General features: G+C 41.7%; 1 protein-coding gene across 1 annotated transcript; it reads left to right on the top strand.

Moving 5' to 3' along the window:
• The first annotated feature begins 4,607 nt into the window (after positions 1 to 4,607).
• On the top strand, positions 4,608 to 9,272 carry LOC121029266 (HLA class II histocompatibility antigen, DO alpha chain). Its single transcript, XM_040473157.1, has 5 exons — positions 4,608 to 4,743; positions 5,915 to 6,163; positions 6,572 to 6,853; positions 6,954 to 7,089; positions 7,328 to 9,272. The coding sequence occupies exons 1-5, from the start codon at positions 4,662 to 4,664 to the stop codon at positions 7,329 to 7,331; spliced, it is 753 nt and encodes a 250-aa protein (XP_040329091.1). The 5' UTR covers positions 4,608 to 4,661; the 3' UTR covers positions 7,332 to 9,272.
• The last annotated feature ends 13,082 nt before the right edge of the window (positions 9,273 to 22,354 follow it).

Below are 22,354 nucleotides of genomic sequence, written 5' to 3'. Positions count from 1 at the left end.
TCTTCCCCAGCATTGGGCTTGAATAATTATTGTTTGCCCCACAATGCAAAAAAACAGTGGTGAGATCCTGATTGCTCATACTGCTGTAGAGGGTTGGGGAGAAAGTCTAGGTTGAAATCCCTGCTGGGGTGGGGAGGGGCCAGGACAATAGGTGCCCCTGATGCCATAGCCATTCAGTCTTTAGCACTCTATCTACCAGCCCCAGGGCTGGGTCACTAAGAGAGAGGACTGGCCTCTTCCAGCACTTTTTATCCTGAAGCCCTGACCTGAACTGTCACCAGCAAGGTGACATTAAAAGGGTGGTAATTGGTTTTGTGCTGTCCTAGGACTCCAGCCCTTCCCTCCCTTTACATTCATGATACTGACACAGACGGGCACTCTCAGTCCAAAATAATAACTCCCTCCCTTTGGGGACTTCCACACCCAAAAGAAAAACAACAAACAGGCCCATATGTGTCCTTAAAGAAGTATTAGAAAATATAGAACAGCCACATAAAATGAGCATGAAAAGCGCATTAAAACATAAGAAACGCTATTATAATGTGAAAAAACATAGGGAATAAGGGAAAGCTATAAAAAGTTCTAGGCATGAAAACAAATGTAAAAGTCAAAATAAAAACCCCACCAACCAGGGGCGCCTGGGTGGCTCAGTCGGGTAAGCGGCTGACTTCGGCTCAGGTCATGATCTTGCGGTCCGTGAGCTCGAGCCCCACGTCGGGCTCTGTGCTGACAGCTCAGAGCCTGGAGCCTGTTTCAGATTCTGTGTCTCCCTCTCTCTGACCCTCCCCCGTTCATGCTCTGTCTCTGTCTCAAAAATAAATAAACGTTAAAAAAAAATTAAAAAAAAAACACCCACCAACGGGAATAAATAGTGGAGACATACAATGGAAAAACAAATGAGTAAGTGGGAGGACTACACTGACAAACTCTCCTAGATTAAACAAAATTAAAAACAGAGATGTCAGTGGGACGCCTGGGTGGCTCAGTTGGGTAAGCTTCCGACTTCAACTCAGGTCATGATCTCACAGTTCGTGAGTTTGAGCCCCGCATTGGGCTCTGTGCTGACAGCTCAGAGCCTGGAGACTGCTTCTGTTTCCCTCTCTCTCTGCCCCCTTCCCTGTTCATACCCTATCTCTCTCTCTCAAAAATAAGTAAACATTAAAAAATTTAAAAAGAAGAAAAAGAAAATAGAGATGTCAAAAGATACTGGGGAGAGAAGTGCCTAAATAGAGACAATAGGAATTTCATAAAGAGAAAAAAATTAGGGACGCCTGGGTGGCTCAGTGGGTTGGGTGTCTGACTTTGGCTCAGGTTACAATCTCTGGTCTATGAGTTCAAGCCCTGAGCCCCGCATCTTGCTCTGTGCTGACAGCTCGGAGCCTGGAGTCTGCTTCCGATTCTGTGTCTCCCTCTTTCTCCTTGCTGGCGCTCTGTCTGTCTCTTTCTCTCTCTCAAAAATCAATAAAGATAAAAAAATTTAAAAAAAAGAAAAAATTAAAACAGAGAGGAGGAAAGTATTATAGAAATAAAGAGATGAATCTCAGAATGAAAATCTACAGAGGATCCATAACATCCCATGGCAAGAGAAGGAAAAACCCTTTTTAGATACAATATAACAAAAATTTAAAAGATCAAAGGTAATGAGAAAATTCTAAAAGCTTCCAGACAGAAAGATTGACTGAATTCGTAACTGAAACACTGGATGCAAAAAGACGTTGGGATGGTATTAAAGAGGAAAACACCCGCTGGAGCCCAGGACTGCCTGACCTAAGCCCTGTGAGCCTGCCAAGGGCAAGGTTCTTTTTAATTTTATCCCAGCCCTTTAAACTCCTAGGGATTTTAGAGAGAATGTGCCAGTAGGGGAGAAGGGCAGAGGGAGAGAGATCCTACTACCCCTGGAGCATGACCTGAGCCAAAATCAAGAGTCGAACGTTCAATTGCCTGAGACACCCATGTGCCCCTAAGCTCCTAGGAATTTTAATGTTGAAAACATTCCCTATGCATGGGATTCAATATTGCATGGTTCATTAGGATCTGTTGTGGCTTGCCTTGGACATATTTTGTTAAAAAGCAGAAGATCATGTTGGAGTAGGAGGATTTATCTTGGTGATGTGATGATGTTGGTTCCACTGTGGGTATAATTATGCAAAGCTAAGAATCTGTGAAAGAACTGCCAGAGGAGGAATTAAAACTAAGATTTTACATGAAAGCACCCACCTTGATCCTGAAAGAGAACCAACCAAGGGCAACAGTAGCAATTGAGCAAGGTCAAGCATAGGAAACCCAAATGCAACTCATTGGAGTCAGTGTGAACAAAACTGAGGTCAGCTCCATTAAACCTGTGTATCCCATAAGGCTTTCAATCAAAGGGGAAAAAAGTGTGTTTTAGTTGAAAAAAAAAAGAAGAAAGAAGGATAAAAGAAAAACATCTTCCGACTTATAATTTAATACATAGCTAAACATTATTAAAAAGTGATGATATAATAAAAATATTCTCAAGCATACAAAGTTTCAGGAGATTTGCCACGCAGCTACTCATGCTTCAAACATTTTTGGAAGAAGTGAAGTTTCTCTATTCCAATAAGAGAAAAAATGTCAGGAGGTACCACAAAAAGGACCAGAAGTAGTAACATTGATCAAACACCTTGGTGAGGAAGAGAGGAAGTCTATGAATAATTTGAAAGCATGCTAAAGTTCTTATCTGGTGAGAGGGAAGATAGGTAAGGTATGGATAACACTTTATTTATTTATTTATTTATTTATTTATTTATTTATCTATCTTTTTTTTTTTTTTTAACGTTTATTTGTTATTGAGAGACAGAGAGACAGAGCATGAGCATGGGAGGGGCAGAGAGAGGAGGAGACACAGAATCCGAAGCAGGCTCCAGGCTCTGAGCGGTCAGCACAGAGCCTGACGTGGGGCTCTCACAGACCGCGAGATCATGACCTGAGCCGAAGTCGGACACTTAACTGACTGAGCCACCCAGGCGCCCCTAGATAACACTTTTTTAAAGATGATGAAGACTAAAAAAAGAAACTTAAAAAACAGAAATATTGAAATAAGTAAAATATTAGAAACAAGTTCGAATGTGTCAATAATCATGGTTAATAGAGCTAGGATGGTCCAGAGTGCCACATGTTTGCCAAACCACTATTTTCCTGAACACACAGCTAAAATACCTTTTTCTAGCCCTGTTGTGCCCAGGCAGGGTCATTATTTAATTCTTGCCAATGGAATGTGAGTACAAATGGCATTTGGTTTCTGGTCCAAAGCCATCAGATCAGGTATGCCTTCCACAGGCTCTGTCTTGGGTGCAAGGCTGGAAGCATAGTTCTTTTTTTCAGTAGTGATGTCGCTCACCCAGGGAGCATGCTGTAAACCCAGGTCTCCCGGTCCTACCCTTGGAAAGGCTGCTCTAACTCAGGTCAGGAATTGGTATTTTTAACAAGCTCCCCAGGTGATTCTCCTGTGTAGCCAGGTTTGGAGTCATAGACTCAGATGATTTCTTAGTTCCCTTCCAAAGTGAAAATCATTTATTTCATGATCTTTCAGAAACTGCCTTTAGATATTTGGTTAGACTTTTCCTTATCTGGAAAATATCTATCTTTTTTTTTTAATGTTTATTTATTTTTGAGAGAGAGAGAGAGAGACAGCATGAGCGGGGGAGGGGCAGAGAGAGAGGGAGACACAGAATCGGAAACAGGCTCCAGGCTCTGAGCCATCAGCCCAGAGCCCGACGCGGGGCTCGAACTCACGGACCGCGAGATCGTGACCTGGCTGAAGTCGGACGCTCAACCGACTGCGCCACCCAGGCGCCCCAATATCTATCTTTATATATGTATTATTTTATGTTGGACTAAATTCTGCCAACGCTGAACCCAAGCAGAAGCCAGACGGAAGGGAGATGCTGTCCACATGGGTCAGCCCGCAGGCAGCATGGAGAAGGGTGCCCAAGGACAAATGGAGGTTATCCAGCACCCTCTGTCCTCCTCACAATAGTCCACTGAAGCTCCCTACTCTAGACATCTCTGACAATTACACATCTTTTTCCTCACACAATGAAATAAAGTAACATTTTCCAAAGTGATTTAAAGGTTTAAAGGATTTTGATTCTACTGTGTATCCAATATGTCCCTTTTAAAGTTTCTTAGTATGGTGTATATTACTTTTTAACTCCAAAGTTGTCTGTAGAAACTTACAGAGAGACTGTGTATATTACTTTTTAACTCCAAAGTTGTCTGTAGAAACTTACAGAGAGACTGGGATTCTCTACGCCAGAGATCAGTCTAGAGCCTTTGAGCTCAGCTCTGTGGTTCTCTGATGGCCTGTCCTCTCCTTCCAGAGGTTCTTTTCTTGGAGTTTGTAGTAACGGTTCATCTAGGCCCCTGCCACCTCCCAAACAGAAACCTCCTTTTGACTCTGTGGGCCAAGCCTCCTCGGTGCATGAGGGCCCAATGCATTCTTCCACCTTTCACCTAGGCTTCGTACTTCTTTACCCAGCAACAGCTGCATTAACTCAGAGAATGTCTCTGATTGGCTGAATACAGCAGGGAGTCTTCCCCCTCCTGGAATCTGTTTTCTTCCTCTTTACCTCTGCCTCCTTCCTTTAAGTTCTACCACAGCCCCACACCAAAACTTACTTGGTTAAAGCATCAGGGCAATGGTCTTCAGTGGGGGCCTAGTCCTAGGACTCCACACCTTGATGAGCCTCCTGAGCCCCCACGAAGCCGGGGCCATCAAGGGTGAGTGCTGAGGGGGATCGGGTGAGGAGAGAAGATCTAGGGTTACACAGAGACAGTATAGAGCCTGCATTGTTCTCCTTCTCTGGTTTATGAGCAACTTCCTTTACCAAGAGATCTCCGGTCTCTTTCACCTCTGTCATGTCCACTGTGGATCTAAAATACAGGTGCAGCGCAGTCCAGCTATGCCAGCTGCATGTTCAGACTTTGTCAGGTTCAAGTGCATGCCCAATTCCTTCCTTCTTTCTGAGATCCAAACCTCCATCCTACTGTCACCTAGCACCGTGATTTCTGTGCCACTTCCTGGCTTGGAGTGTGCCCATTCGAGTCCAGTTTTATTGCAGTATTTATCACCATGTGGATAGTTAACTGTTTTTCTGTCTTAATCCTGCTCTAGACATGAGCTCCTTGTGTGTGTGTGTGAGGGATCCACAGCTGGTTTAGCTGCATTTCCTTGGGGCCTGGCATCGTGCTGGGTACATAGTAGTGCCTCAATGACTGTTGAACATATAATTTCATAGAATTCAAAAGGTCCCTTATCCATTAAAATCTAACCTGAATTTTCAGAAAACTGAACTTCAGTTTTGGAAAGAGACGCGTTTGATCATAATCCATTGAGGTGGAAGAGTTAGGGCATGATCTTGACTTGAACTTTGGACTCCTTTTCCAGTGCTCTCTGCGATACCTCAGGCTGCCTTTTGCTATCTGTTTGGTCTCTGTCACAAATCTTAATTCTTACTTCTGCCAGCCATCACCTTCTGTCCTCACGCCCACCTATACTGCAGCTCTGTGCCCAAGGCTCCACTTAGACACATCCTAATCATTTTCCCTCCCCCCGCCCTCCCCCACCACTCATGTCACACACAGGACCCGATAGCACAACTAAGGCAAATGATCACAGCTACCATTTAACTCTGGGAATCCCAAGCATGATTTTAAGCGGCCTCTCTTCTTCCCAACCTGGTATGCCAGACGCACTTGTGTCTCTCTTCCTGCCAGTGTGTTGGGCATGTGCCTGTTTCCCTCTGTTAACCCCCAGCAACCCTCCCACTGTCCAAGGACCGTCTTAACAGCTCAACTCTGTCCCCACAGAGAACCCAGGATGGGGCACATGTTTTAGGTGAGACTGATAGATTTTCTTTTCTGTCTCTGACCCTGAACTTACCCAATACAGCTGATCACATGGGCTCCTATGGACCAGCCTTCTACCAATCCTATGGTGCCTCGGGTCAGTTTGCCTATGAATTTGATGGGGAACAGCTGTTCTCCGTGGAGCTGAAGAAGAGGGAGGCTGTGTGGCGTTTGCCTGAGTTTGGCAACTTCGCCTACTTTGACCCACAGAATGGGCTGGCCAGCATCGCGGTGATCAAAGCCCATCTGGATGTCTTGGTGGAACGCTCCAACCGTACCAGAGCCACCAACGGTACCGGCCTTTCCTCTCCTCACTCCCTCTGCCCCACCCCCTGGGCACAGGAGGCCCAGAGAAGCTTCTTCCCACCTCGTAGGCCTCCATCTACTTTGGCACACCTCTCAGCCCGTGTCTCTCCAGGAGGCTTGAGATCTAGATCCCTTCAGTGCCCTCTTCTTTCTTGAAGACTGACCCTCCCGCCTGGACTCCCCCTCAGGAGCCTGTCAGATACAGGAGCCCCTGGTGTCCCCACTGCCCTCCTCAGCCTCTTCTCCCTCTGCCTCCCTCCCACCCCTGCAGTTATGTCCCAGAGAATCCCCTGCCTGCAAATCCCAAATAGGAGGAAGTGTCCCTGAATCCCAGTCCTAGTCAGGCCCAGCTGCAGGGATGAGCCTTTGGGATTCAGGGCCTCATTCCTCCTAGTGCCTCCGAGGGTGACTGTATTCCCCAAGTTTCGAGTGGAGCTGGGCCAGCCCAACGTCCTCATCTGCATGGTGGACAACATCTTCCCCCCTGTGATCAATATCACCTGGCTGCGCAATGGTCAAATAATCACCGAGGGGGTGGCCCAGACCAGCTTCTATTCCCAGCCTGACCATCTGTTCCGCAAGTTCTACTACCTGACCTTCGTGCCTTCAGCAGATGACATGTATGACTGCAAGGTGGAGCACTGGGGCCTGGACGAGCCGCTCTTCAGGCACTGGGGTATGGAACCCCCTCCCCAGCTCACTCTTCACAGACCCATGTTTCCTTTACTCTAGAATCCTTTCACTGCACCCCCTGACCCTTCCTCTCTCTCCCCCAGAGCCCCAGATGCCTATCCCGCTGCCAGACACCACTGAGACTCTGGTCTGTGCCCTTGGCCTAGCCCTCGGCCTGGTGGGCTTTCTTGTGGGCACCATTCTCATCATCAGAGGCACATGCTTGTCCAGTGCCCCCAGGTACAGAGGCCCCGGGAGTCTGGGGGCAGGGGAATGGGTGACTCTGAACAGGATGGGGTGGAGGATCATTCTCTGGGGAGCAAGAAGTTCAGAGAAGGGTGGCATAGACAAGTAGTGGGCAGGGAATAGAAGAGTACAGGTGAGTGAGGGGGTGAGGTCTGGGGGAGGTGGGCAGTCAGACAGGACCCCGGCATTGTGAGCTCGAACAACCTTGGTCATATGGTTTTCACCACTTTAGGTAACGAACCTTCTGAGAAAAACAGATTGTAGGAGACAGACAACTGATGGATTCCTCGCAAGTTTCTGACAGCCTTTGTGTACTCAGTGCCTCCGTCTCCTAAGTATATCGCCACTGTGCTGACTTTGGATGGGGTCAGCCTCTGTCCTATAGGTCTCCTCTCTTGGATCTGGTACTCACTGCAGGACTTGTGGGGCAGCAACTAGTGCCCCTTCTCACCCCAACACACACACACACACACACACACACACACACACACACACACACACACACATTTTGCTCTACTCAAAGCTCTGGCTAGCAGCAGTAAATTTTTTAATTGTGTTTGGACTATATGCTTTCTACCAGGTCTTGGCCAATTCTCTCAGGGTGTGAAGGATACTAGGACCTAGAAGAGGGGATTCCAGGTGATGACCATTTAGCACGACCATTTCATACTTGGGATTGGCAGCCATCCTCAGGCCAGTCCAGCTATATCTTGTTCCATTTGACCCATCCGTTTGGGGCCTGTCGTGTGTTACTTGTGAATGGGCCATTTCATGAGGACTTCATGCAATTTACTTTCTGAATTCAGATTTGCCCTCAAAGGAGTTGCCAGGAGAGGAAAGGTTCATGAGAATTCTACTCTTGTCTGGATTTACTCCATAATGAAGAGGCCTTTGGTGTCCAGGCATAATCTACAGTGTCATCTCCTTTTTCCAAATCCCCTAGAATCCCAGGCGGCTTGGATAACATGGTTACTTCCTTAACCTGGGGTCAATCATATTAGTAGAAGACCTGGCCACATATTTAGAGAAAGTTCAAGTGGATCTCTCTCTTAGTGGCTTTCAAACTGGAATGTATGTAAGAATCAGTTGGGGGCCTTTTAATAAGCGCAGGCCTCACCCAGATCTACTGAATTAGCATCTTAGAGGTAGAGAGAGTGGTAACAGTCTGTAATTTTTAACAAGTTCCAGATGATGCTGATGCAGCCATCCTAGACTTAGACTGTGGTCTGGTACATGAGACCCACTGACATAGCCTGATGCTATTGGAAGAGGGGATCCTTGAGGTCTGAGGTTGTCCAAGAAGCCTTTCTGGAGAACCTAAGTCTTTTAGGGCATAAAAGTTGAGGCAGATACAAGTAAGTAGGGCAAGATGGGGATTGGCATTGTGAGCATTAGTCCTGGAGAAGAAAGAAACCAAGAGATCATGTAGACTTTCCAAGAGACAATAACTTGAAAGAAATCGATGGCCAGAAGAAGACCCTATTGGAAGCGGGGGAGGATTGTCCTAGTCAAGACTTTTGTTTTCCAGTAGTAGAATCCCTCTTTAAATGATCACAGACATAAGGAGAAGATGTTCACAATAAAGATACAGGAGTGGTGCCTGAACCAAGGGTGGGTTTTAGCCAAGCCTAAGGGAACAGAACTCAGACTGAAAAGCCAGTAGAATCTAGAACAATCTCTCTTGCTCTCTCTCTGGGCCAATATGGTCTGTGTTATCCCTCTAATGTTAACCATATTAGCCATATTCTTCTCTCTCTGTGGACTACCCTTTTCAGCTAATATGTTCACCTGCAGTTCCTGAGTTTGTACATCACCTCAGCTCTACCCATTCACCACTATCTCCCAGTAACAATTTTAAATTATTAAAAAAACAAACGGATGTCCACATTTGAGGCAGTTGCCCATCCCAGTCCGAAGTACTGTAACCAGAGGCACAAGATCCACAGTACAAACGTGGCTGCCGAGCACCCACCTCTGAGGAGAGGGGTTGGATCATTCTCAGAGAAAGAAGAATGGGTTGGTTCTCAGAAGACATCTCAACATAAGTTTGTCCCCAACATGCCCTGATCTCTGCTGATCTTTTGCTTTTCAAAAGTTAACTTGATCATCCTCAGAAAGATGCTTCTCTGATCTCTGCCCTAGTGTTTAATAAGGTCATTAAAAGTTTCATTTTGGGACACCCGTGTGGCTCAGTTGGTTAGGCGTCCCACTCTGGATTTTGGCTCAGGTCATGATCTGACAGTTCATGGGACGGAGCCCCACATCAGGCTCTGTGCTAACAGCCCAGAGCCTGCTTGGGATTCTCTCTTTCCCTCTCTCTCTGCCTCTCCCCTGCGGATGCTCTCTGTCTCTCTAAATAAATAAATAAATAAATAAATAAATAAAGTGTTTTCTTTTGCTTTTTTCACTATGCATATATTACACAGAAGTCGTTGGAACTTTTAGGAACAATTCCAAATCGTTCAGATTTATGTATCTGCCTTCATAATCATATTTTTTTCCTTCTAGTTTCAAAGTAAACAGTCTCTCACTAAAAACATTGTCCTCCTATATTCTTGAATGATCCCATTCTGTGTCTTTTAGAATAGATATTAGGCATATCCTCTTCTGTATTTTCATACTCTCCTTCTTTTCAGGGTTGCCTCTACAGACGATGAACACATCATGTTTCTCATCTGTTGAGGGCATCAAATCGCCTCTTTGTCCTATATCCCAGCCTCCCCACTCCTCCAAGTTACCCTCAGTCACTTTCTCTGGAAGAGTATTCTGTGTGGGCTGCCTCCAGATTCCCTCTACTCATTCTCCCTCTCTCTCTCTTTCTATCCTCCCCGCCCCCCCCCCCCCCCCCCAGCTTGTATCATATAGTGCACATACATTGTATTTTCTAATCCCCGGTAATCTGATCTGGTAAACACTAGTATCATTCCATTTTTAAATAAAAGGAAACTGAGGCTTGAACAAATTCACTAACTTGTTCAAAGTAGCACAACTGTAAGTGTCACAGCAGGGAACAGAATTCAAGTCTGTTTGAGCCCAAAGCCCATGCCCTTCATGTTTTATCAGGTTCACTGCAGATAAATGATGCACTGCATGGACCAGGAGGTGGCAGGGCAGATATGGACATACTCAGAATTTTCACAAGACTAAGAGCTTATTCATTTTGACTTCCTAATGTTAGGAATGTCTGTATAGTGTTGCAAAGGGAGCTTGAGAAGATACTCATAGCTCTAATTTATGTTTAATGAAACAGACCCATTGTAGTCAAGAAAACCGCTTGACTACATTACATATCAATCCGTCCAATCAGATACTGGGTGAGCACCTCTTGTGTTGCTCTAGCTGTGGGATTGGGGGGCAGGAGTGAAAAAGCCAGACATAGTCTCTACTGCCAAAAGCTTATACTTAGTGAAGGAAACGTACAAACCACCAGCAAAAAAGGATATTTAATGAGAAATATGAGGCCTGAAAGTTGTGTTGAGTTCTATGAAGAAAATTAAGCAGAATAAAGGATCTGATAAAGAGTGGCTGAAGAAGAGGGCTGGAATCCTACTTCAGGAGGTGACACCAGAACTGAGATGTTATTTACGAAGACCGACAGGCGGAGATCTGAGGAATGAGTGTTTCTGTAAGAAAGAAGCACTGTGGTCCTAAGGGCAGAACAAACTCTTGGGCTCACAAGATGAGAGTTAAGCAATGCTACTTTACCCAGAACTTTGCTTCTTCTCTTCCACATGACTGCAGTTTTGTTCCTTATAACTAAATGCATTATTCATTTGCTTACTATTCTATTCTTTTTTTTTTTTTTTACACCTTTTGACCCCCTTCACTCATTTCTCCCCCACTCACCCCTGCCTCTGGCAACCATTAATCTGTTCTCTGTATTTATGAATTTGTTGGTTTTTTTTTTTCAGATTCCACACAGAAGTGAAATCATACAGCGTTTGTCTTTGTCTGACTTATTTCACTTTACATAATGCCCCAGAGATCCATCCATGTTGTCACAAATGGCAAGATTTCAACCTTTTTAATGGTGAAATAGTATTCCATTGCATATATCTATATCTATATCTATATCTATATCTATATCTATCTCACAATTTATTTTTCCATTCATATATCACTATATATATATATATCACTATATATATCACTATATATATATCACTATATATATATCGCTATATATATATATATATATCACTATATATATATATGTATATATATTCACAATTCATTTTTCCATTCATCCATCAGTGGACACTTAGGTCATTTCTATATCTTGGCTATTGTAAGCAATGCTGCAATGAACCTGGGGTGCACATATCTTTTTGAATTAATGTTTTCTTTTTCTTCAGATAATACTGAATAATTTTAATTTTTAACAAAGTTATGTCACATATAGTCTGAACTGTCAAATAGTTCTATGTAAGATTTCCCCCAAATGTCCTGTCTCCAGCCCCCTCTCCTACAATGTCCTCACCCCCAGCAGTGGTAACTTTCAACTGTTTTGAACTGATTCTATTGGTATTAACTCTTGTCTCTAAATAACGTGTTTGTGTTGCTCTGTCTTGATTTTTCAGCTTTAGGCTTCATCTCTTTTACTTCCCACTGTGGAAGATGAGGATTTTCGTCTTCATACCACACACATGCCCTCTTCCCGTGTCCTCATCTTTAATACAGTTATATTGTGGGGCGCCTGGGTGGCGCAGTCGGTTAAGCGTCCGACTTCAGCCAGGTCACGATCTCGCGGTCTGCGAGTTTGAGCCCCGCGTCAGGCTCTGGGCTGATGGCTCAGAGCCTGGAGCCTGTTTCCGATTCTGCGTCTCCCTCTCTCTCTGCCCCTCCCCCGTTCATGCTGTGTCTCTCTCTGTCCCAAAAATAAATAAAAAACGTTGAAAAAAAATTAAAAAAAATACAGTTATATTGTTACTTTGGCTATGTCAGTGTTCAGTCTTTATGTTATTGTGACCATGTAAAAGTTACTCACAGCCAAACCATAGAGTAAATCACGCTCTTCCTTTCCTAGACAATTTTTTGGTTTCCTGGGAGCGAATAATCGTCCTGTTTTCTCTTTGCTTGGTTTTATTTGTACTTATTATTAGTGTGTCACAAATTTCCTGACAATACAACCAGTCTATTTTATTGTCAGATAAAACTCTCCCACGACCTTCTGTCTGCTCCATTGCTAACCAGCTGCCCTCAATGACACAGCTGTCATCCTGGGATCACCCTTCACCATCCTTGTCAGGATTTACCTGTCCTCTGTGTTGGGTCTTCTGTTTCTTAAATCCAGTAATTACCCTTTTGTGGTCTAATGCTTTATTTTAGAGAGGCACACCCTCTTTTAGCTTCCTGAGAAAGAGTACATACGAAGCAAATTTTTATGCTTTTCATGTCAGAAAATATATTTATTCTACTCAAACACTTGAATGATAGCAGTTGCGTGTAAAATTCAAGATTCAAAATCATTTCTTCAGAATTTTTAGGTCACTTCTCTGTAGTCTTTTAGCTTCTAACGTTATTGTTGAGAAGCCAAAAGATATTCATAATCCTGGAACTTGTATGTGATGATGTGTTGTTTTTTCTCTCTAGAAGCTTCTCAGATATTTTCTTTTCTCTTCCTTCAGCTTTAAATTCCATGGATGCTCTATTACCCACAGGGTGAAGAAGATCCTTCTTAAACTGTCCCTGATGTACATTTTTAACCTTATTCCTAATAGCTCCCCTGAAAAGAGTCAGTGTGAAGTCACACAGAATTCTCAAGATATGTTTACACCTCCCTGCCTTTGCACATACTAATCTCTGTGCTAGACCTGTCTTCCTCTGCCAATCAATCAACACTTTACCTGTCCTTCCCGAGGTCCCAATTAAATGCAGTTTCTGTGAAGCCTTTCCAATCCCAGGCCACAGTATTTTGCCCATTCTCTCACTAGGACCTACGACATTCTCCCACGTGTCAGAGCTAGCTGTGTTGTGTGTCTTCCTTTGCTGCTTCACTACAACAAGGTAAGTCGGTATCTCATATTTCCAACACCTGTCCCATTATCTGGAACACACAAGGCATTCAAACATTTGTGGATGCCTACTAAATTCCATTTTATTTGCTGCAGATTGAGCCTCATCCCACTGTTCTGCAGCTGGTGTTAATAACAGTGGCTACCCATTAAAGAAAATAATGTGCCAGACCTTTATATAAATGCTTTTTCATACATAGTGAGTTTGAATTGTGGTCCACAAAACCTAGGAAATCATGCAGAAAATGCAAGTAGTAAATTAAAAAAATTTTTAATGTTTATTTATTTTTGTGAGAGAGAGAGGGAGAGCATGAGTGGGGGTGGGGCAGAGTGAGAGGCAGACACAGAATCTGAAGCAGGCTCCAGGCTCCGAGCTGTCAGCACAGAGCCCAAGGAGGGGCTGGAACTCACAAACTGTGAGATGATGACCTGAGCCAGAGTCAGACGCTTAACCTACTGAGCCACCCAGATGCTCTGCAAGTAGTAATTTTTTTTTAAAAAGTCTTAAATTGTACTCAAAACCAAGCCTCTCCCTCATTAAATAGTTGGTAAATTCAGCCTCAGATATTATTGGGGCTTCCCTCTTTCATGGTTGTTCTAAGGCATTGACACCACACTGGAACATTAGATAAGCCCCTTCTGTCTTCTTGCATGTGTCCAGACTGGCTCTCTCTAGGATGCCTGGGTCTTAGCCTACACGGTCTTTCACAGTGGCAGCTTTGCTGTTTTGCATCAGGCGGGGGACAGAGAAATTTTTGGTGAGGAGTGAGCCCCAGTGCACTGGAGCAGGACTGTCCCACGTGGGACACCTTTCCTTTTCCCCAGAGGCCTCCCCACCTGCTTTGGGTGCTGCAAGGGAACGGGGCTCTCTTAGGATCCACAGTTTATTGTGCTTCCACAGTTTGGGAGAGTCTCCTCTCTCTGGTTTGCCTTACTGCCTCTCAAAGGCATTATTCTCTCCCTAGAATAATGTCTGGGATACCTGGGGTAATATCAAGCATGCTTCAGGCTTTAAGGATTCAAAGCTGGAAGTTAGGAAGAGTCTTGATGATGACACCTGCCATGGCTCTATGTCACAAAATTGAGTACAGAGAAAAGAAAAGAAAAGAAAAGAAAAGAAAAGAAAAGAAAAGCAATATTTTGCCACCATGCATTATTTCATTTCTCTCTTACAGTCAACTTGAAAGCTTAGAATAATTATACCCATTTTACTGAGGGGGAAACAGGGGTTGAAATTATACAACTTGGCCCAAGGTCAGACATTTAGAAGGTTGCTGGGGAGGTCTATATGATGCTGGAGCCCAAATTCTTTCTATCGCACCATCACTACTCAGGAGCTAATGGAAGCTAGCCTGTAATTAAACTTTTTCTGCTGTTAATAACATTATTAGTTTTATTATGATTATTGTCTTTCTTTTATTGGACACTGCCAATGTGCCATGCACTAGTCTGAACATCTTACATTTGTCAAATCCATTAGTCTGCACACTCATCATGAAGTACACCTAGCATTTCTTAAATTGTTCCATGAAACAAGTATTGCAAAGAATGCTAATAACTGAACCAAAAATGAATAAATACAAGTAATATTTTTTTCTAAAATATACTTAAAATTTTTTTTATTTTTTTATTTTTAAATTTTATTATTTATTTATGTATTTATGTATTTATTTTTAAAATTTACATCCAAATTAGTTAGCATATAGTGAAACAATGATTTCAGAAGTAGATTCCTTAATGCCCCTTACCCATTTAGTCCATCCCTCCTCCCACAACCTCTCCAGCAATGCTCAGTGTGTCTCCATATTTACGAGTCTCTTCTGTTTTGTCCCCCTCCCTGTTTTTATATTATTTTTGTTTCCCTTCCCTTATGTTCATCTGTTTTGTCTCTTAAAGTCCTCATATGAGTGAAGTCATATGATTTTTGTCTTTTTCTGACTGACTAATTTCACTTAGCATAACCCCCTCCAGTTCCATCCACGTAGTTGCAAATGGCAAGATTTCATTCTTTTTGATTGTCAAGTAATACTCCACTGTATATATACACCACATCTTCTTTATCCATTCATCCATCGCTGGACATTTGGGCTCTTTCCATACTTTGGCTATTGTTGATAGTGCTGCTACCAAAATGGGGGTGCATGTGCCCCTTCGAAACAGCATACCTGTATCCCTTGGATAAATGCCTAGTAGTGCAATTGCTGGGTTGTAGGGTAGTTCTATTTTTAGTTTTTTGAGGAACCTCCATACTGTTTTCCAGAGTGGCTGTACCAGCTTGCATTGCCACCAACAGTGCAAAAGAGATCCTCTTTCTCCACATCCTTGCCAACATCTGTTGTTGCCTGAGTTGCTAACGTTAGCCATTCTGACAGGTGTAAGGTGGTATCTCATTGTGGTTTTGATTTCTATTTCCCTGATGATGAGTGATGTTGAACATTTTTTCATGTCTCGGTTGGCCATCTGGATGTCTTCTTTGGAGAGTGTCTATTCATGTCTTTTGCCCATTACTTCACTGCAATATTTGATTTTGGGTGTTGAGTTTGATAAGTTCTTTATAGATTTTGGATACCAACCCTTTATCTGTTATGTCATTTGCAAATATCTTCTCCCATTCTGTCGGTTGCCTTTTAGTTTTATTGATTGTCTTCTTTGCTGTGCAGAAGATTTTTTTTTTTCAGAAGCTTTTTATTTTGATGAGGTCTCAGTAGTTCATTTTTGCTTTTGTTTCCCTTGCCTCTGGAGACATGTTGAGTAAGAAGTTGCTGCAGGCAAGATCAAAGAGGTTTTTGCCTGCTTTCTCCTCAAGGATTTTGATGGCTTCCTGTCTTACATTGAGGTCTTTCATCCATTTTGAGTTAATTTTTGTGTATGGTGTAAGAAAGTGGTCCAGATTCATTCTTCTGCATGTCGCTGTCCAGTTTTCCCAGCACGACTTGCTGAAGAGACTGTCTTTATTCCATTGGATATTCTTTCCTGCTTTGTCAAAGATTAGTTGCCATACGTTTGTGGCTCCATTTCTGGATTCTCTATTCTGTTCCATTGATCTGAGTGTCTGTTCTCGTGCCAGTACCATACTGTCTTGATGATTACAGTTATGTAGCTTGAAGTCTGGGATTGTGATGCCTCCTGCTTTGTTTTTTTTTTTTCAAGATCGCTTTGGCTATTCAGGGTCTTTTCTGGTTCCATACAAATTTTAGGATGATTTATTTGTTCTAGCTCTGTGAAGAATGATGGTGTTACTTTGATAGGGATTGCGTTGAATATGTAGATTGCTTTGGGTAGTATCGACATTTTCACAATATTTGTTCTTCCTATCCAGGAGCATGGAATCTTTTTCCATTTTTTGTGTCTTCTTCAATTTCTTTCATAAGCTTTCTCTAGTTTTCAGTGTATAGATTTTTCAACTCTTTGGTTAGATTTATTCCTAGGTATTTTATGGGGCTTTTTGTGCAACTGTAAATGGGATCGATTCCTTGATTTCTCTTTCTGTCGGTTCATTGTTGGTGTATAGGAATGCAACCTATTTCTGTGCATTGATTTTATAACCTGCAACTTTGCTGAATTCATAAATCAATTCTAGCAGTTTTTTTGGTGGAATTTTTTGGGTTTTCCATATAGACTATCATGTCATCTGTGAAGAGTGAAAGTTTTACCTCCTCCTGGCCGATTTGGATGCCTTTTATTTCTTTGTGTTGTCTGATTGCAGAGGCTAAGACTTCCAATACTATGTTGAATAACAGTGGTGAGAGTGGACCTGACCTTAGGGGGAAAGCTGTCAGTTTTTCCCCATTGAGGATGATATTAGCGTTGGGTTGTTCCTATATGGCCTGTATGATCTCAAGGTATGCTCCTTCGATCCCTGCTTTCTTGAGGGTTTTTATCAAGAAAGGATGTTGTATTTTGTCAAATGTTTTCTCTGAATCTATTGAGAGGATCATATGGTTCTTGTCCTTCCTTTTATTGATGTGATGAATCACGTTAATTGTTTTGCAGATATTGAACCAGCCCTGCATCCCAGGTATAAATCCCGCTTGGTCGTGGTGAATAATTTTTTAAATGTATTGTTGGATCCAGTTGGCTAATATCTTGTTGAGGATTTTTGCATCCATGTTCATCAGGGAAATTGGTCTATAGTTCTCCTTTTTAGTGTGGTCTCTGTCTGGTTTTGGAATCAAGGTAATAGAAACTCTTCATAGAAAGAGTTTGGAAGTTTTCCTTCCATTTCTATCTTTTGGAACAGATTCAAGAGAATAGGTGTTAACTCTTCCTTAAATGTTTGGTAGAATTCTCCTGGCAAGGCATCTGGCGCTGGACTCTTGTTTTTGGCAGATTTTTGATTACTAATTCGATTTCCTTACAGGTTATGGGGCTGTTCAAATTTTCTATTTCTTCCTGTTTCAGTTTTGGTAGTGTACATAAAATATACTTAAAAATTTTTTTAATGTTTATTTGTTTTTGAGAGAGAGAGACAGAATGTGGGTGGGGGAGGGGCAGAGAGAGAGGGAGACGCAGAATCGGAAGCAGACTCCAGGCTCTGTCAGCACAGAGCTGGATGTGGGGCTCGAACTCCTGAACTCTAAGATCGTGATGTGAGCCGAAGTCGGATGTTTAACCAATAAGCCACCAGGAGCCCTGAAAACATGCTTTAATATGTATAAGGAAATGTCAAACATTCAGTCTTTATTATATAGTCATCTGCCTTTTAAGACTGTCATGTCATTTTTTGTAATAGCAAAAGATTGGCAACATGTCTAGTAAGGGTTGAAAAGCAATGGTACTTCCACACCATGGGGTAACATAAAGCTGTTAGAAGAATGAGGAAGATCTCTTTGAGCTGATATGGAGGGATCTCTAGGATTTTGTGGAGAATGCAAGATATGAAGGCATTATATATAGTATGTGCTGCCTTTGGGGTAAGAAAGAAGAGAGGTATGTATTTGAAAAAAGCTATACTGGAAGGATAAGCTAAAAATTGATGAAAATGGGATTGGGAGAGGAGAATAGAATTGAGGGAATGAGTCTGAGAAAATAAGGATAAAAATGAATATTGACTTTTGAAATATATAAACACTTCACACTTTTTATAAAAATTGAACAAAAAACCCCCTAAAATTTAAAACAAACAGAAACATACTACACAAAGAAAAGAGTTTAATTAATATTAGAAGACAGTACTATATATTCTTAGTGGAACATATCCTAAGGACAAAAAGAATTACCAAAACCTTGAATGTCATTCAGTAGTTTTATTGTTACTAGTAAGATTATATTATTATTTTGAAACTATGTTATGTATATTATAGGATGAAACAAATCAGTAATTACTGTTGTCATGTAATTAGGAACCAAGATTTGTTTTTTTTAGGAACCAAGACTTTTAATGTATCTGAGTTAAATTTAATTATGAATGAATTAACTTAATGTAAAAAAGCATCTGAATTAAATCACTAATGTTGCATTTTAGTTAGAAATGCCAATTTTAATTAATGATTTGTAAGTATATGTATCTCTTAGTTCCAGTGAATGAAAGAGACTGAATGCAACGATACCTCAGTAGTAATGAGCATCCCAAGTGCACAGATTGTGTTTTCTAAATACCCAACGAAAGGAAATGGAGCTTCTTAGAGAAGTGATTGATTTCAGGTCTGGGTTAGGGAAAATACAAAGCAAACTTGTTTCAGAAAACAAGTAAGTGTTCAAAGACTAATAGGGGCTTGTCAAAAGGAAAGAGCAGCCAGCTTGAAGGGGCTCCCATTGGCCAAATCTGGGACAATTTAAGTATCAAAAAATGATGATAATCAAACATGTCAAATATTTAAAAACCCACAAGGCCCTTATAATAATCAGATAAAGCTAAAATAAACAAACAACAAAACGTTTCTGTTATCACTGGATGTGATATTCTAATTCCTAACTTGGAAAATTGGTACTTGAAAACAAGAATATTCCCTGATTTTCAGAAGAAACTATGGTTCCCTTGATGAGAAAAGTTGTCCCTTTTGTGTGACTACACAATAAGTGTAGAAGAAATAGAATTCAAAAATTAATGTTTTACAACTCTAATATGATCATTGATTCAGGGAAGGCATCACTGATGTTAAAATCATTAGGGGGACAGATGATGGAGAACTAATGAGTCACATCATGATGAATGAAGTATCATGCCCATAGGTTGTTTGCTATTGACAAAAGGGAGAAAATACCTTTACAGAGGAGAGAGATCTGGTTATCACCATTTCAACTCAGTGATCAAACTTGGCTCCGTCAACAATGGGATAACAAGACAGTAATCATATATACCTCCTGAGGAGGTATGTGGCATCACCTATGAAGAAGTATTGCCAAAAATCTTTAATCTGAATATAACCAAGCCTTTAGTTCAAAGTTCTAGTTTATAGAAGATACATTGGATTAGAGGAATAAGTCAAATGAAACCATGAAGAAACAATCATACAAACTCAGGCTGTGGAATATTCTACAAGACAACTAGTCTGGTCTCTTTAAAAAGACAATGTGGAAAAAAGATGGGGGTTTGGGGAGTATCAGGAGAGAACCAAGAGACATTACAGTCAGATTTATGGGTGATTTTTGACAACATCTTTAGGGAAAAACAGATATAAAGACATTCTAGAGACAAATGGGGAAATTTGAATATAGACATGGTAATCAATGATATTAGAAAATTATTTTGGGGCGCCTGGGTGGCACAGTCGGTTAAGCGTCCGACTTCAGCCAGGTCACGATCTCGCGGTCCGTGAGTTTGAGCCCCGCGTCAGGCTCTGGGCTGATGGCTCAGAGCCTGGAGCCTGTTTCCCACTCTGTGTCTCCCTCTCTCTCTGCCCCTCCCCCGTTCATGCTCTGTCTCTCTCTGTCCCAAAAATAAATAAACGTTGAAAAAAAAAAATTAAAAAAAAAAAAGAAAAAAAAAGAAAATTATTTTCAGTTTTGTTCACTATGATTGTAGTACTGTGGTTACATAGCAAAACCTCTTTATGCTAAAGCATTTAGAGACAAAATGCCATGAGGTCTTTATATTGAAATGGATTCAGATCCCCACCCCACACCGCACACATAATTAAAACAGATATGGTAAAATCTTGATGAGTGTTGAATCTAGGTTCAAGTATTCTTTGTGTTTTTCCCAGCTTTTCTGTACGTTTAGAATTTTCATAATAAGACGTGTATGTGTGTGTGCGTGTGCGTGTTTGTGATGCTAGGCTGTATTTGAAAGCAGTGAAAAATTAAATGAGACGTACCGGATTCCTGAACTCATGAGTTAATGTATGTCACTTACTGAATAATTACTGCTCTGGAATAGATATTTTATAAATTTAAGTATGAACAATTTTAATATTTTGTTCTATGATTTTAACTAAAATGAAATAAACATGGTGTAATGCCTTTAATTTTCTGTTCATTACATGGTTATTTAAATACCTACATAAAAAAAAATACCTACATAAAATTTGATCATTTCTTCTAGCCACTTTTTCATTGGTGGGTTCAAAGCACAGTGTCATTTTATCTCTGGAGTCCTACAATGGCTTCATCAATGTCTTGTCCTTTAAAAAACATGTTCTGTAGTCAGAGGTTACTACAGTGGTGTCTATAGTCAAATCAGGAACACCAAGAATAAATTGAACTATAAAATATTAGAATGATTTGTAATTTTGTACTTTTATCCATGGTTGAGATATTACTGACAATTCCAATCAGGAAATAGACAAGATTAATAAAAAATAGTAAAAATGGAGACCGTGCAAAGTTTCTAAAACCCCAAACAAGTTCTCATAATTCTTATTCCTGGTCTTTAATTTTTTGTTATCCTTTTTCTGTCCTTCTTACCTGGTCAGTACAACCCCAGATATTCCCCACCCCACACTTTCCTTTTGTGGACCTGTCCATCTTGTCACAGCATCCATGTCCTCCATCACCTACCTTCTGGTTCCCAAAGACCTCGTCCTTCATCAAGGTTCCAGTACTTAAGCCAAGCCTGAGGGGGTGGCTTCAGGACACCAGATACTACTCAGCGCAGAGTGAATGATTTCTACTCAGCCTGGTTCCTCTTCACACAGAAAAAGCTAACACTGGGAATTCCCTCATCTATACTTGTGGAACAAGGTGGTTTCATTTCGTCTGGGTGTCTTCACACTTCCTAGTAATTCTTGAGTTAAACTCAATTACTTGGGTTTGGTGAAAAAATTAATTTTCTACCTCATGGAGGAACACTGGGGAAAAGCTACATTGAAAAAGATACAGATATGATAGATGATAGCAGATATAGATATAGTTATAGATATAGATATATAGATGATAGATAGATAGATAGATAGATAGAAATTTGTGTGGTGTGTGTGTGTGTGTATGTGTGTATCTCTAGCCTTATTCTTCAGTTTAGGTTAGTGGAGTTACTATCTGGATGTTTTTTCTGGATGTTTTCTAAATTTCACCTGTGAACTCCTTTCTTGCTTATATCCAGACTATAACCCCAATCCTTTGGTATAGAAGAAAGAACATAAACTTTGAAATTAGCCTTATCCTGTCTCACTAGCTAATGTGATCTTCTTCACATTAAGTCAGAGTTTCCTCATCTCTAAAATAAGAACAATAATGCATGTGTGATAGAGATGTTGTGGGGACTGACAAGGGAAGTACCTGTCAAAATACCTGGCAGTTAGCAAGAGCCAGCAAGTGTCAATTTCCCTTCCCTGGCTTTCTCGCAGGCTCTGTAGAAGCAAGTTTTTTTCTGTTTTGTTTTTCTCCCATATTTGGAAGCAGACCCCCCTACCCACAGAACTGCTCTTAGCACCAGCCTCTCCACCCCCAAGTTGCCCCCTTGCTGCTCAGTGTTCTCTCTGCACTCAACTTTTAATTCTGGCCAAACCTTTGGTGAAATCACTGTGGGGTTCTGCAGGGTCTATTTGCAAGACCAGACAATGATGGAAAAGCAGGAGGATACTGGGGAATCAGGCTGAGTGGGGGGAGATGCATTCAAGAACAGATCAGTGGCTTTGGTCGCTGTGGTTAGAATGAAGTCCAGAAAAGGATGCAGAATTTTAAGGGGAAGAAATCTAAGCAGAGGGTCATGGCCAGTCTCAGCACCAGGTCGCTGACTAGATCCCAGGGAACTGGGGGCCAAGTAAGGAGAACTCTTTATGGAAGGCAGTAGGTGAGCCAGAAACCTGACACAGAAACCAAAGGGTGTAGGGGGATTGAGTAGTGTTTGTTCTTTCTCAAATCAAGAA

Source organism: Herpailurus yagouaroundi, unplaced genomic scaffold (genome assembly GCF_014898765.1).
Source record: "Herpailurus yagouaroundi ecotype Mexico unplaced genomic scaffold, PumYag 139, whole genome shotgun sequence".
Classification (NCBI taxonomy): Eukaryota; Metazoa; Chordata; class Mammalia; order Carnivora; family Felidae; genus Herpailurus; species Herpailurus yagouaroundi.
This window is presented reverse-complemented; position numbering and strand designations above follow the sequence as displayed.

Bases quoted from the DNA above. Each gene is read 5' to 3' on its own strand.
- LOC121029266 (XM_040473157.1), top strand. From the start codon at position 4,662: ATGGTCTTCAGTGGGGGCCTAGTCCTAGGACTCCACACCTTGATGAGC. The intron at 6,164-6,571 runs GTACCGGCCTTT...CATTCCTCCTAG, and splicing joins CCGTACCAGAGCCACCAACG to TGCCTCCGAGGGTGACTGTA. The intron at 6,854-6,953 runs GTATGGAACCCC...TCTCTCCCCCAG, and splicing joins GCCGCTCTTCAGGCACTGGG to AGCCCCAGATGCCTATCCCG.